This window comes from Crocodylus porosus, unplaced genomic scaffold, assembly GCF_001723895.1.
Source record: "Crocodylus porosus isolate Cpor-Errol unplaced genomic scaffold, CroPor_comp1, whole genome shotgun sequence".
NCBI classification, from domain to species: Eukaryota; Metazoa; Chordata; order Crocodylia; family Crocodylidae; genus Crocodylus; species Crocodylus porosus.
The window spans coordinates 25,746,399-25,762,231 of NW_017728931.1; the positions used below are offsets into that span (position 1 = coordinate 25,746,399).

At 38.8% G+C, this 15,833-nt stretch overlaps 1 protein-coding gene across 10 annotated transcripts in view; it reads right to left on the bottom strand.

Annotated features, from left to right (window-relative positions):
• Positions 1-15,833, bottom strand: part of C2CD5 (C2 calcium dependent domain containing 5) — a 112,324-nt gene that overhangs the window by 11,491 nt on the left and 85,000 nt on the right. For 9 of the 10 annotated variants that reach the window (XM_019544436.1, XM_019544432.1, XM_019544428.1 and 6 more), the window contains 5 exons: positions 14,923-14,984; positions 13,767-13,865; positions 13,186-13,275; positions 11,888-11,975; positions 10,541-10,627 (listed from right to left, as the gene is read on the bottom strand). In XM_019544436.1, coding sequence (XP_019399981.1) covers positions 10,541-10,627; positions 11,888-11,975; positions 13,186-13,275; positions 13,767-13,865; positions 14,923-14,984 — 426 coding nt within the window. Of the gene's footprint in view, positions 1-9,217; positions 9,748-10,540; positions 10,628-11,887; positions 11,976-13,185; positions 13,276-13,766; positions 13,866-14,922; positions 14,985-15,833 lie in introns of those variants that run through there. The other variant, XM_019544435.1, reaches the window with a different exon arrangement.

Here is a 15,833-nt window from a genome sequence, read left to right on the forward strand (position 1 = left end):
TCCTCCATCCTTTGTAGGCTTTCCTTTTTAGCCGCAGGAGGTCCGCTAGGTCCCTAGAGAGCCCTAGAGTTATCTCAGTTTCTACCAAGATGGAAAAATTGGTAAGTCAAATTGATAAGAGTAAGTCACATTGACTTCCTGCCCTTTGGGCAGAGGGCTGGACTCAAAGATCTTCCGAGGTCCCTTCCAGCCCTAATGTCTATGAAATCTATGAAAAAGGAAAGAGAAGCATTTTTAAATATTCAACATAATTTTTTTGTACTTTAAAAGATTTGAAGCACCTTGAAAGTTTTACACAGAATCAGTAAGATTTTGGGGCTGGTAAGATCTGTCTACTCATTTCTCTAGATTAAACACAGCTACTTCTTTCAGCAGGTGCTGATAGAAACTCCACTCTCATTTCCTTTGCTTCACTTCCTAATGGCAAAAGTTTCAGGAATCTTGATGACTTTTTGGAGGCACTGACCACTCATAATGAATCATTCAGCATTCCCCTGATTAACATGAAATTTCCAAACAAGTATAAATTCAGTGGGGTTCTAAGGCTGAATTTGGATACTAATGCAAGTTCACTCTAGAAAAGGAAGTTCTACAAGATAGACATCACTGGGTAACTGATAACCATGCTGACCCCTATTACAAAGTGGTAACCAAACTTAAGGAGTAAAACTTGACAAAATTTCTATAAATACTTCAGAACGGTCAGTGCTCTTTATTACTAATAGTGTTAAGGTTTAAACCAGCTGACATGTTTGCTTTGAAGTAAATTACTTGTACTCTGGGCTAGAAGTGGGAAATATTCACAAAAAATTCACTATCATAAGTCAGCCCTTAGAAAATTGGAAGAAATTATACACTGGCTTAACTTATACCAGTGACTACTTGTGGATCTGCTTCTCTAGTCAACTGTGAAGTAGCCATTTGCTCAATGCAAACTTAATCTACTGGCTAGGTGTTGTAAGACTGCACAGTATGGGCAACCAACTTAAGAGGTGGTCATCTGTCCACCCTTCAGGGCATATTACTTTGTAGAAATCATGTAGTCTATCCACAGCCCCAGTGAACCAGAGCAGGAAGGGTGCTCTATGACCATAAAGCAAAACTATCAGGACCTATCTGTCCATGAGACAACATACTGACGCCTCAAAATAAAAAAAATAAAAAAACAAAACTTAAGAGCTGGGGAATTTTCTGCATGACTTGTGTAGAAGGGCACAAGTATAAGCACCATGCATAAAACATATCTTCAAAAAATGATCTCACTATAAAGAATAGATGTTAGATTGAATACAGCTGCCTTGTGGAACTTCCAGAGGGAAATAGTTTAGAAAATTTCAATGGCACGATACAAGCAGCTTGATTCAACAGTCTCTTGTGACAAGGATATTTTCTTTGCTTAGTGAAGAATCTCTGAAATTGCTACCAACTGAGAAAGTTACTGACAGGGCTATAATGACTTTGACTACGTGGACCTCCTTCGTCTCTCCATCATTCTAGATTGGAAATGAGATGTATTGTAAACTTTCATATGATAGTGAGATCAGCTGGTATTTATTAGTTAAGGCAGAAGAACTGTCTTTTTAATCACAGTGGAGTAATTTGCTAAAAACCAAAAGTCAAATCTTAGCTAGTAGCCTCTGCAGCCCAAAAATATTAGATCTTGTTTTCCAGGCTGAGGGTAGTAATGACTATGTTTAGTACCAAGTTAAAGACATCGTTCTCTCTTTACGAAAAGATTTGACCAAGTCGTGTTAAGCTTATTTGAAGATCAAGATGAGAATGTTAATTTGAAGTCAGAGATGGTCAATTACTGTAGTTTTTAAAAAATATATTAAAAATCTTAAAATACAACACAGCTTGGAAACTACCACTTGGGAATAACATCCATTAAATGTTCTCAATAAACAATTCTCAATATTAATTTGTAGAACCCAGCCTTAAATTTGCTATGAAGCTAGCTATACATCTGGGGATGAATATAGCTCAAAATATTACAACAAATTCCAAAACTCATCACTATAATCTACAGTACTCCCAAGAGGACTCAGACTAGCTGAATCCTTCCAGTGAGGTTTGTTACTAAAATCATCTCACTTGGTTGGCGTGGTCTTGGATTAAAGCAGGGTCGGGCAATTATTTTGGGTGGAGGGCCGCTTACTGAGTTTTGGCAACCTATTGAGGGCCGCATGATAGGCAGCCAGAGGCAGATAAATATTAATTTTCTAAATTTTTTAGGGGCCCCATGGGCCGGACAAAATGGCCTGGTGGACCACATCTGGTCCCCAGGCCGCGTTTTGCCCACCCCTGATTAAAGAGTGGAAATACAACATAGGGGTCAGCCACGTACTCAGCCCAAGAGGTGGGTCAAATATAAAAGTTGGAACCTAATTCACCCTGTCTCCTTTCAATTGCTACAGCTGCCCTGGCATTCCAGTTATTCCTAGTATGGAGTATTGCTATATAACAAGAGTAGCAGTGCAAGCAAAAACAAAAAAATGATGATCTGCAACTGTTAACCCAGCTACACTGAGAAAGAATTTAATTGGATGGGGGAATAAAGGCTTTTTACCCATCTCAAAAGCTTTTTCTCTGAAACGCATCAAAGGATTGCTGCAACAGAACTGTAACAAAGTTGGCAAAAAAAAACTCTGCAAACTAGAAATGCTGGGTATCTAAATATAAAGGCACCTATCGATTCACTTATAATGTCACTTATTTAGAAACATCTGAAAACTTTATTGCTCTCTGTGGCAAAGTGGGAACTCCCCAACCAGCCACAGTGCGTTTCCCACCTGCCTATGGGCACACCGCCCACCTTTATCGCCTGCCATTCCTTGCTGTTCAAAAATTAAGTTCTTAATTAGGCAGAAGGTTGCCCTTCGTACGCCCTGTTCTCCTGGGCCTATGTATGCAGCTCCAACCACCCCTCTACTGCATCCCAAGCCTCGCAGATGTTCCTAACAGCTGAGCTCTACTCTAGCCTGAGGCCGGGCTCAACTCATCCCAGTGTTCGGCCTCTTGCCTTCTGCACTATTACGGGCCACACTCATACCGTCTCCCCTCTCACTGATTATTAGAGCTGGGCTACAACTGCCAGTTGTCTCTTCAGGCTCTTAAAGTGGCAGGCACCAGAGGTGCTCTGCCACACACCTCCCCGCTTTAGAATAGTTCCTGAGGAAGGTTTCCCCCTTGCTGCTCTGCCGAAGGTTTCCCCCTTGCTGCTCTGCTCACCTCAGAGCCTGTGAAAGCCCCAAGTGGCAAGCACCCCCTAAAGGTGCTCCACCACACTCTCCTATTTTGATCTCATTTAACTTGTATTCAGATAGATACTTTCAAGACACATGCCCGCCACACACTGTTTTTAGACAATTGAAAGGAACAAGAATGAAAGAGAGGAGTAGGTCCCCACTTAGGTTCATACACTTTTCTTAATGTATTTTGTACTTTTTGTCAAGATTATCTCTAGAGTTTTCCAAGACATTCCATTAGATTTTGTGTTCATGTAATATGGTCAAACAATACAAGCACAACCCTTAAACAGGCTTGCAAAATTAGCAGCCTCAGAATACCTTGCCTATACCATCTGTTACCACAACAGTGCAGGGAATGTACTCTTTCAAGTTGGTTCATCACCACTGAATTTTCCTACAAACCCTTTCTATTCAACAACAGAGTTCTCATTTTATTTATTTCCCCATTTTCCAACAGAATTTCCTGTTCAACCTCCTGCCTAAGAATCAAGGACTAACAATAGTATGCAGAAACATTTAACTCACCTGTAGCCAACCTCGCCATCTAAAGTATTGTAGATCAGTACTTTACAAGAAACTGGCATATATCCAATACTTCTCAACAGATATCAGATATTTATCTCACTTTTCCTTCACTTGAGAACACAAGTGCTCTTTGCCAATTATAACAGACCTCACAAAATATTCTAGAGGAAAGGCTCACTTAGCTGGACTCAACTGGACTGACTGAAGAAATCAGCAAAAAGTATAGTCTAGCAAGAAACTGAAAATTATAGATATGATGTTGGAAACATTACATTTTTGGCCCTTCTCTCTCCCAGTATCTATAATTTACACGGGCAAGTTAGAACTGTTATTACTACAAGATTTCTAAAGCCAAGATGTTCAAACATCATAATTCTTTAAAAACACAAGAGGTTGTTTTTTTTGCTGAGTGGAAGCTATTCAACCAGATGAAATTTCTCTGCTTGCTTTCAGTACAAGAACCTTGAACCATCACACAAAGTCAACTCAAATTTCAGGGAATGTTAATTTTATAAGCACAACACACAACACACACTCACTGTCACCCATGTCACAATTTTTGCTTGTCAACAGCCTGAGGTGCAGTTTCCAGAAACCCCTGCACCTATCTTCTTGAAAGCTGGCAGGTCTCATGTCCTCAGAAGGGGCTACCATGACTGCTGTTTTCATCCAAATCTGCCACAGCACCTATCTCCTTAAAACTTGGCAGGCTTCAGGTCTTCAGAAGGGGCTACCATCCCGGCATTTTTTTCTCTGAATCAGCCAAAAAATGACGAAGTTATAAGTATTTCAGAGATTCCCCGTTATAGTCTATGGCCGAATCTCTCTGAATCAGTGCTAAATCCAAATTGAATCCCTATTTGTACAGGCCTAGTGTTTGGGCCCGAAAGCTCGTAAAGAACAATTTTGCCAACTATTTAGTTAGTCTAATAAAAGATATCACATTTACCCAAGGAACCAGTGAGCAAGTTGCAACTGTCTAGTTGGTCTACTAAAAGAATCCACCACTAGCACACTGATTAATTGTATTCTTAGATCAGCATTGCTACAGGCTTTATCCTTGATACATTGGATACATTTACCCAAAGAACCCTGTCTGCAAGAAGTGATGAACCCCTTCTTTTTTCATGGTCTTTTATAGGTCCTAGACATCATGCACAGAACTGAAACAGCACCTCCAACAACCTCTTTCTTAGCTTGGTGCTTCAAACAACTTTCCCTCGTTCCATTTCCAGGCTTCCTTTGCACCCAGCTACATAGGAAGTTACAGGGAAGAAGGAATATGGCTAAGAGAGCAAGGAAAGAGTCCAAGAAATGGAGAGGGCTGGCTTCTCTATATAGTTGCTGCTGCTTTTCAGATACGTGTGGGGGCCTCTGAGAAAATGCTAACTTTTCATTTGCATGATCTTTGGTTTTACTTTACAAAGAACAGATCCAAGTAGTAAGTATTCAGACACATTCTCAAGTTGAATCCAGCTCTTTATTGCTCTCAGGAGATAATAGTAATAATATATACTTTTTTGTTGGAAAAAATTTAAAATCAGATATAAAAATGTCTATCAGCCTTTGGAGACTTATGACGTAGGGATGATAGAAAAAAAAATCACCATTTATTCACTTATGATTAATATATCAAAAATATTTTGTAAGTATGCTAAATCCAATTTAAAATACGGGAGATCAAAGCAGATAATATATTATTGAATTAATTAGACAGTTACATTGAAGTCTCAGCACCTGTATGTAAAAAGACAAAACATTAAATTAATGGCTAGCCAGAAGTTTTAAGTGGTGTAGTGTACAACTGAATCAATGAGAAGAACACTTAGAACCAAGTGATTTAGTTACATACGGAGTATATTACCCTGTAGTGGCCACAAGCCATTATGCAAGCAGAGTGCTCCAATATTTCATAGATTCATAGACATTAGGGCTGGAAGGGACCTTGGAAGATCATCGAGTCCAGCCCCCACACCAAAAGGGCAGAAGTCAGCTGGGGTCATAGGATACCAACAAGATAAACATCCAGTTTACTCCTGAAGGTGTTCAGTGTAGGTGCCTGAAACACCTCTGATGGCAGGCTGTTCCAGAGCCTGGGGGCTCAGACAGTAGAGAAATTCTTCCTTATGTCCAGCCTGAAACAGTCTTGCAGGAGTTTATGACTGTTTGACCTCGTCATCCCTTACGGTGCGCTGGTGAACAAACGTTCCCCCAGATCCTGGTGGTCACCCCTGATAAACTTATAGGTGGCCATCAGATCACCCCGAGCCTGCGCTTTTCCAGGCTAAAGAGCCCCACGGCTCTCAGTCTGTTGTCATACGGTCTGTTTTCCTGACCTCTGAACATGCGCGTGGCTCTTCTCTGGACTCTCCCAAGCTTCTCCACATCTTTTTTTAATTGTGGAGCCCAAAGCTGGACGCAGTACTCCAGCTGTGGCCTCACCAAGGTCGAGTACAAGGGGAGAATAACGTCCCAGGATTTGCTTGAGATGCATCTATGGACGCAAGCCAGCATTTTGGTTGCTTTACTAGCCACAGCATCGCATTGCAGGCTCATGTTCATCCTGTGGTCAAGGATGACCCCCAAGTCTCTTTCTTCTGTAGTGCTAGCCAGTGTAGCACCGCCGAGCCTATAAGGATGCTGCAGGTTTTTCTTCCCAAGGTGGAGAACTTTGCATTTTTCAGCGTTAAACACCATTGGGTTCTCGTCCGCCCATTTGCTGAGCCTGTCTAGGTCATCCTGGATCTCCCTCCTGCCTTCTGGTGTGGATGTTTTGCTCCAAAGTTTGGTGTCATCGGCAAACTTGGCCAGTCCGCTTCTGACTCCAATTTCCACATCATTAATGAAGATATTGAACAATATGGGTCCAAGGACAGAGCCTTGGGGGACCCCACTGTTCACAGGGCACCATGACAATTGACTTCCGTCAATTACTACTCTCTGGGTCTGACCACGGAGCCAATTTCCCAGCCAGCGGATCATGGTGGAGCCAAGGCCACAGTTGGCCAGTTTAGCCAAGAGGTGATCATGGGATACCAGATCAAAAGCTTTTTTGAAGTCAAGATATGTGACATCAATCTCTTCTCCCTTGTCCAGGTGACAGGTCACCACGTCATAAAAGGAAACGAGATTGGTCAAGCAAGACCTACCTGCAACAAACCCGTGCTGGCTATCCCTTAGGACGTTGGCATCGGCCAGTCCGTTAAGGATGGCCGCTTTAATAAACTTTTCTAAGATATTCCCCAGGATAGCAGTCAGGCTGATGGGCTTATAGTTTGCCAGATCCACTTTCCTCCCCTTCTTGAAGATCGGCACCACATTGGCCTTCTTCCAATCTTCGGGCACTACACCAGAGCGCCAGGAGTCCTCAAAGATCCATGCCAGGGACTGAGCTATGACGCTCGCCAGTTCCTCGAGTACCCTGGGACGTAGATTGTCAGAGCCAGCTGACTTGACAATTGTCAGTTGTCCTATCTGGTTCAGCAGGTGTCCAATGTCACCTTTGCTTTTCCTCTGGTTCCCCACATATCTGAAAAAGGACTTTTTATTGTCCTTGATGCTCAAAGCTAGTTGGAGTTCAGTTGCAGCCTTGGCTTTCCTGGTTTGCTCCCTGAAGGACTGGACCAGTGCAGAATAATCCTCTTTGGAGGTGAACCCCATCTTCCATCCTTTGTAGGCCTTTCTTTTTAGCCTCAGGAGGTCTGCTAGATCCCTGAAGAGCCAGGGGGGCTGCTGTGCCCTCTTGCTGTCTTTCCTCCAATATTGAGAGAGTAATAGATACTACACTTACTAATACAGAGATATCAATGAAATCTTTACTAAAAAGAAATTAGAGATGCCATGATACTTAAAATTTAATGGAGAAATAAGAGCCAACCAATTATCAAAAGAACACAATTTGGTTGTAGGACAGGTTGTTTCTTGCTCCCACACAATTCTCAGGAAATATTGTTCCTTCAGTCTAATTAAGGTTGGGGAGACTATCATAAAGACAAAAGAGGAGAGACACTCCTCTGCCTGGAAATGAAGATGGGAATTTGGAAACATAATTATGCTTTTTCTTCCTATTATTATTATTTTTATGATTTTCATAACTGGCTAATCTATTGAAGACTTACTCTGAGGGCCGGGCTATAACTAGTATACAGTATTGGCTGATGGATCCTAGGGATGTAAATATTATTTTAAAAAATATTTGTTTAATCTTTTCTAATTATATCAGTTAAATGACTAACCAATAACATAGCTGCTGCTGGGAGCCAGTCTGGGCTCCTGGGGCCATTTGACTGGGGGAGTGGGGGGCAGGAGGCCAGCTCAATCAGACAACATAGCCCACATGAAGGCCCTCTGGGAGGGAGGGAGTACATGTGAATGAGCAGCTAACTGCTTAATTGATGAGTCTCTAGGCTGCTCCCTGTTTTCCTCTTAGGCTATGGGTACTAGTTCCCCCTCGCCCTTCCTGCTCACCTTGCTGCCTTCCAATTCCTGATGGGGCACTGTGCAGCTTCCCTTACCCTCTTCCCCTGCCAGACTGCACCTGACCCTAGCTGAAGGAGAACCAGTAAGTTAACTGGTTATTACTGCACTTATCGGTTAAATGATTAACCTTTCAAATCCCTAATGAAAACCAGATCACTTGGGAAGCTAAATGCAAGCAGTCTAATAAACAAACAACAAAAACAGACAAATGGTTTAGGAGTAACCATACTATGTGAAAATCAATTTTCTGATACCACGTATACCACATACATGAATATTGGATATATACATTGTTTGCTTAATTATGCTTAATTATTTGCTTTTAAACTACTATTTAGATTCTAAAAAATACCAGCTTTCTGAATGAGGTAAGTGCATCACTTGCTTAAGTGCACAGGAATTTGTTGGCCCCACTATCAGATTTATAATGTAACTGAGCTCCATTTACCATATTTACTTGAAGTTCACATGTAACTTTCCCCAAAAATTAGCCCTCTAAAATTACAGTGCCTGTCTTAAATAGGTGGGCTGATTTTAATTTGCTGCAATAGAAACACGGATGAATACAAGAGCAATCTGCTTAATTCTGGCTACCAAGATGGCTGCCGCTTGCTTCTGCCTACAATAAGCAGACAGGGTGGAGTCCTTTGTTGACGCTGTCACAGCCATAGCTATTGGCATTATAGCTTGTGTCTGAAACTGAGCTGGCTCAGTGCAAGTAGGCTGCTGCATGTAGTCTATAGTATGACAATGAGGCTTATAGTGTATACATAGTACTTTACTATTTGCAGGAACTTATATAAAGAACTAATTAAAATAAAGAAACCTTTGTTACTGCCATTGCAAGGGTCTGGGGCCTAGCTTTGTTACTGCCCTGCTGCACTAGAAAGTTCCTGCTGCCTCACCTCAGACTGTCTTCTGGGATGCCACACTTCCTGGACATACAGTTTTTCCAGCCTATTACACAGTCAGTTAAGCATTTGGAAGAATTTTTTTCTATGCTCTGCCTTCCAAAAACATGCCTTATTTGGTGACATGACTTATTTGAGGGGGAGAGGGGTGAGACATGAAAATATGGTAACTGTATAATTAATTTAATTGATTGGGACCTGTCACTGTCTAGGCTGCTATTAGAGACATAAGGGGCTAAAACTGAGGTAACAAGTCTTAAGTGGGAAAAAGTTTGGCTCACATTCCTGCAGTTAATGAAAATGGCTTGCAATAAGCCATTTCCTGTTCTGAGCACCTAAATAATGTTCATGGTACTTTTAATAAAAAAAATTCAATTTTGTACAAAGGTTATGCATATTAAAGATCTTCCATAGACACCAATTAAGAAAATGAACACTATAGGAGTAAGGAATAAAAATTAAAAACTATTATCATATCACAGATTCTATAAATCTGAATTAATGCGGCTGAACAAACCCAGTTCCTTTCTAACAATATTTGATGGTAGGCAACAGGTATGTGAAGGAGTTCTTCAAATCGCCTAGAAAAAAGTATACCATGATAAACAAATAATTGTCTGTATCTATTTAAATTTCCTCCATCCCAAGGCATATGGGGCCAGATTTTCAGCTAACACACATGGAAGTCCATGTGCCTAGACTTATAACAGCTGACAATATGGCCTTTCAGCATACTTTACATAAAGAGGAACTGCTTTACTCAACACTGAAATGCAGCTATATCTGGAGCTTCAGCAGCCTAGAGCAACTGTACAAAACAATTCAACAGCCATCAGTAATAGCTCCTTTCACTTGCTCCATCTAAAGCAGCGAACTCCATTAAGAAAATTGTACAAGGGAAACTAAATGCTCTTTTACTCAACCGAGTAAGAGTTCAAAATCCACAAGAGAAAACATTTTTTCTATGCATGAGACAAATCCGACTATCATTATTGTAATTATGACTGATATTTGAGCCTGATGCAATGGGCAGTCATTTTAGACAAGATACCTGTGGAAGCAACACTACACATGGGACACAACTACAGATATCCAGGAACAGTGAACCATATTATGATGATCTATGTATAATAACGAACATGGAAAAGATGGTAAGTAAAAAAGACAGGAAAGCTGGGGGAGAGGGATGGAAGAGGAGAAAAGAGTGCTAAGCTGTCCTCTTTCCGAAGCTTGAGAAATCTGACTGAAGATACATTTGGAGTATCACTGGATATCAAAAATGACTCTGAGCTCCTTTCATGAGAATGTAATTCAACAACAGGGGTGAGTAACTAGAAAACCAAAAACCAGATTTTTTTCTTTCATTTAACCAACCTTTAGCTGGTGAGAATGGTTGAGAAGCAAGAGGATCAGAGCAGAGTTCTAATGGAAACTGTAGCTGCTCTTCATTGTCTGTAGAGGCTTAAACAAAAAAAAACAAAACAACCACACAAGCACATTAAACAGATATTTTTTCAAAAATATAAAAGTTTTGCCCATATAAATATGAACTATTGTTATGGAATAAGAACTGACCAGTACATTTACTCAACATGAACACATCACAATGTATGCTGTGTGTAGATAAACAGTTAGATGTTTGCTAATACAGCTACAAAATGCCTGAATACTGTAGAATCTGAATTCTACTCAACAGGGCTTGATTTAAAAGTATTTTAGAGAAAAGACCTTTAAATCAACCTCTGCATTTTAGGTCTCCCTCAACTTAGTTAACAACCCAAGGTAAATTTTCCATATATTTTTCTACAACATATCCTTACTTATTCCAGATTTAACAAGTGAAAGAAGCGGGGCTGATCAGCTTGGATACTTAAGTCCACTATCCACATGAAACAAATATTAGATGTAGAAGCAAGCCTCATGCGTGAGGTTAATGTATGGCTGAGAAGAGCCATTTACAGGGTTGAAAAGACTGTTCTATCTTTAAATGGAGTCCATTTATTTATTTTGTTGATAGGAAGACAAGTATAGCAATTATCCTTCAATACTAGAAGCCAGACTGCATGCATCATCATATTTCACAGAAGCTCCTGAGAAGGGAATGGCTTTCTATTATTATTGAACTGTACTAGTGTTAGAAACATACCACTTTGTAGCTCAGTATCAATTGCCAATTCCCATCATTAGCTGTTTAGATCCTAGCTAAATACCTACAGAATATACATTCTTCTCCATCTTAGGATGGTACTCTGTTGGCAAATTCATATACTCGCACTATCAATCTTTTCCATTCTATCCAGTATGTTGTATGCATCAATTTCCAAAAAACTGTAACTTATGCGAGTACTATAATTAATTTTCTAAACCTCTGAGACAAAGAAAAATGATGCAAATTATGAGAATAAGCACAAATGTTCTGTGACAATAACAATCCATTTTTCAAAATACAGTGAAAGCAGAAAAATGTGAGAGCCTACAGGGTATAGTTATACTATTTATACTTTAGATTTAATTTAAAAAGTATCAGAAAAACCAACACGTTGAATATAAAAGGGCAAGAATTCTGTTTCACATAATATTAATCCTGTTGGTTATAAGGAATCCTCCAATGAAGATCTAGGTTAACTGAAATTAAGTAGTAATAGAATTTGCTGCATAAATTTCTTTCCAAGAGAAATTATTGTAAAAATCGATTAACTTCAAATCTCTCAAAATGTTTACCTCTCTGCAATGATTTTTCTGCAGGGACTTTGCTGGTTTGTAAAGCTTGATTTTTGTCAAATGTTATTGCAACTGCTGTGACAGCAACCTGCAATCATAAACACATAGCATACAGGTTTAATGTAAAATCTCTCTTGAACTGTCTTCCAAAATGTTGCAAGGATTAAGGTTCTACACTGAGGAAAATTTAATACCATGGAGATACTAAAAGTTTATTGAAGCTTTTCTGATTTTTCTTATTTCAGCACATATATTCTTTATAAAACTGTACTCTAAAGTATGGGTAGGCAACCGCTGGCATGCAAAGGCATTTTGCTTGGCACTCGCATCTCAGGGAAGGGGCTGCCGCACTGCCCAAAAACATAGCTAACCCCTATTTTCTCGGAACACCTCATGTATCAGTGCTGCCCCTGTGCTTCAAAATGGTGGCGGGGCAATACATGAGACATGGGAGGCTGCTGGAGCACAGTAACTGTCACATTCCAGCAGACTTGATTAATTGAGTCTGCTCTGATGTTTTGGAATTATAGCATCAGAGAAGCCCCTAAATTAGATAATTTATTAGTTATCAAAATTATAATTAGTGATACAATGATGAAATATAGCAGATAAGCACAACTTTCAACAGTAATGATGATTAGAGAAGTGAGATTTATTGTGAAATGCAACCTAACAGTATTTTAGGTAAGCTTATGATTTTGTGCACAAAACATTCTTTAACTAGATTTTAATAGTATTGTAATAAATCTTTTGCCTCCAAGTTGCAAAGCATCTTGTAGCATCAGTTAATTAAACTTCATGGTACTTTGTAAGATAGGGAAGATACATATACGGAGATCTTTTCACTGACTGGAGAAATTAAGTCACACTTTCTGTTGTCAACAGAAGCTGAAGAACAGTTCATAGCAGCAAATTCTTTCGAAAGCAATGAGGATGTACATTGGATTAATTTGCAACAGCGTGAAAATTTAGGTAACTGTAATGAAGTTATCAGAATAAGAATTTAGCAAGGACATAGCCCTATTTTTATAGTACATGCCATGGGATCTCTCATGGTTTTTATTTCAGACTTTCAGTTTCCAACCCTGTATGAAAGATGGCATTTCAGCATCCCCTAATGCCTCCTTGTACTGTAGTTCTTAGAATCAGAGAAGGAAGAATTACTAAATCAACGCAGTTCTTTAACCCTCCATAAACATAACAGTGACTCAATCTAGCTTAGTTTATTTCACAAGAAATATTGTAATCAGAACAAAAGGGCAAAGCTACAAACATTACAGGCAAACAAAGTTAGTTACCTGAATTAATTCATCCTCTGGAAGAGCAACAGTGAAATTTACGTGGCAAAGGCAGCAGGGTATCATGGAACGTAGTTTAAAATACAGACTCTGTTGAATGTGAGACATGATTTGTGTTATTCTATATTACTGTTATAGTTATCACTAATTTATTTTGGAGACAAAAGACTGAATTCCATTTTTGGAATTAAAAAATCATTTCTCTAATAATTTCTTTTAAAACAATTAGTGAGATATAAACCATTATGATTAAGTTTAGTGCATTCTGCTGCAACAGCTTTAACACTGCTGCTTCTGTAATAATCTGAGACAAAGAGCAGATTCTTCCTTCATGAATCCTGGAAATTGGTCAGCATTTTTAATATTTTGAGAGATGCTTACAAATTAGATATACAAAATAAACCAAATCTAATTGTATAAAATAATCCTAAACAGACTTCAGAATGTTGTTACGCTTAAGTTTAATTGTATTTGCGTTTAAATGAATTCATATGCTGTAATACTCTGTTTCTTGTATGTCATTGATTTTCATGATACCACTGTTTAAATAAAAACATATTTCTAAAAAGTAGGATTCCTACCTTAAGCAGATTCTCACAGAGATCATTAAAGTTCTTGTTAAGCGTTTGATTTGTTAGGGTAACGTTGCTTAATCTGGATACTCTTACCGATGTGAACATCTGAAGCAGAAAGTTAACAAATTTGCCTTAAATTTTCCTCAATTTTACATTTAAATATTGCAACAGGAATAAAGCAAATGATTATCAACTGATTGTTTGTAGTCATGATTAAGACAAGGAAAGAAAAAACTAAGGCCTATGGCCAAATACTGAAGGGAAGTGCTTATGTTTTATATAAATTTACAAAGAAAAGGAAGTGTCCAAGAAATACTGTGGTAAGTGTGTATAAGTATATGAAAAAAAAAAATCAAGGGTGAAGTAGTGTTGTGGGAGAAGCCACGCCACTTTGTATGTACAGATAATGATGTGTTCAAATTCATCTGAGCTATAAAATCTAAGTTCTTACCATCTTGTACACCAGTTCACAATCCCAGTATAAATACTTACGTATACTGATGCAACACTATTACCTTAAAAAGGAGTTGCACAGATATAGTTAGGCGGGCCTTCTAAGACAGGGGTGACCAAGAGAGGGCTTGTAGGCTGGCTCCAGCTCATGAAGACATGTCATTTGGCCTGTGGGGCTCCCCATGAATCCAGAAATCTGTCAGCGTGGCAAATGTTGGCAGCATTAACTGCACCTGGAAGTGTGGCAATTAATGCTGCCCCTACTTTTCCTGATGCCAAATTTCCAGACACGTAAGTGAGTCAGATTCAAAGCATGGAGCTGTGTCATCTGGGCCACAGGCCTGTCTGCAGGGCCAGAAATTTGGTGGCTGGAGGAGTGGCAGCTGCTGTGGCTCTGAGTCACAGCAATTAATATTGCTGTCACCATATTTCAGCCCTGCAGACCAGATGAGACAGTCCCACATTCTGGCACTGGCCTGTGGAACTAAATTAGCTGGGGATCACTGCTCTAAAACAGCTCTGTTGTGTCCCTATTTTTAAAATTCTCTCCAAACCCCAACAACACTAAAGCTTGGCAAAACTTATTTTTACACTGTAGTGTTCAGTTATATCTGCTAAAACAGCATAATGATATAAACTGTCAACAGTATAATTGTATAGTGTGCACATGCATATATGTGGTATGCATGCATGTGAAGAGTAATTTTACCTGTATTTCAGGAGTCCAGTTATTTATACCAGGCATAATTTCTGTGTTACAACTATAAAAACCTGTTAAGGAAAACATTTACATAGTTATAAAGAATTCTATAAAAATGAAGAAGTACTGATTTTTGAAACAGCTAAATTTAACCTCCCCAATACTTTTACAAACATTGTTTTTCATAAATTTATCAATATCCAGCAATACTACAGGAACACACCAGACTAGTATTCCAAAAAAAAAAGTGTTGCATATAAACATACATTTCCTGCAACCAATGCAGAAGCAAAAAATAAAACATCTGTAAATATAAAAATTCTTAGAAGCTCCATTTTTATGTTATTTGTGTTATAAGTTATTTTTCAATCAGTCAGAAAAAAACCTGCAAATAAAGCACTGTGATAAAACAATCCTTAAAATGAGGAATTTCCTTTTAATCATTTGACAGGCAGACATCAATTTCTATTTAATTTATATGCACCTTAAATCTACTACATTTACTGTAATTATTAATGTAGGCATAGTTATTAATATAGTCATAGACTAAGTGGCAATAATGTTAAATAAAATACATCTCCTTAGAATTCTTGCAATATAATAGGGTTTTACTAACTAGCTAACAGTAGTAGTAATCTTCTCCTTTTTCTGATTTGAACTGTAACATTGACCTTCCAGGCAAATGATAAAACAGGTTATAAGGTACTCTGGAGTAATTAGCTCTCAATATTTCCCATTGATGCTGTTTCACTTTGCATGAAATATGTGAATATGCACTTGAGCAGTGGCTGAAACCAGATGAGTGCTATAACCATCAAGCATACATATAACACTATATCTGTATATAGATACAGCTATATATCTGTATATATCCAGCATCTCTCTCTCAACTATATATGTGTGTGTACACATCAAGCATA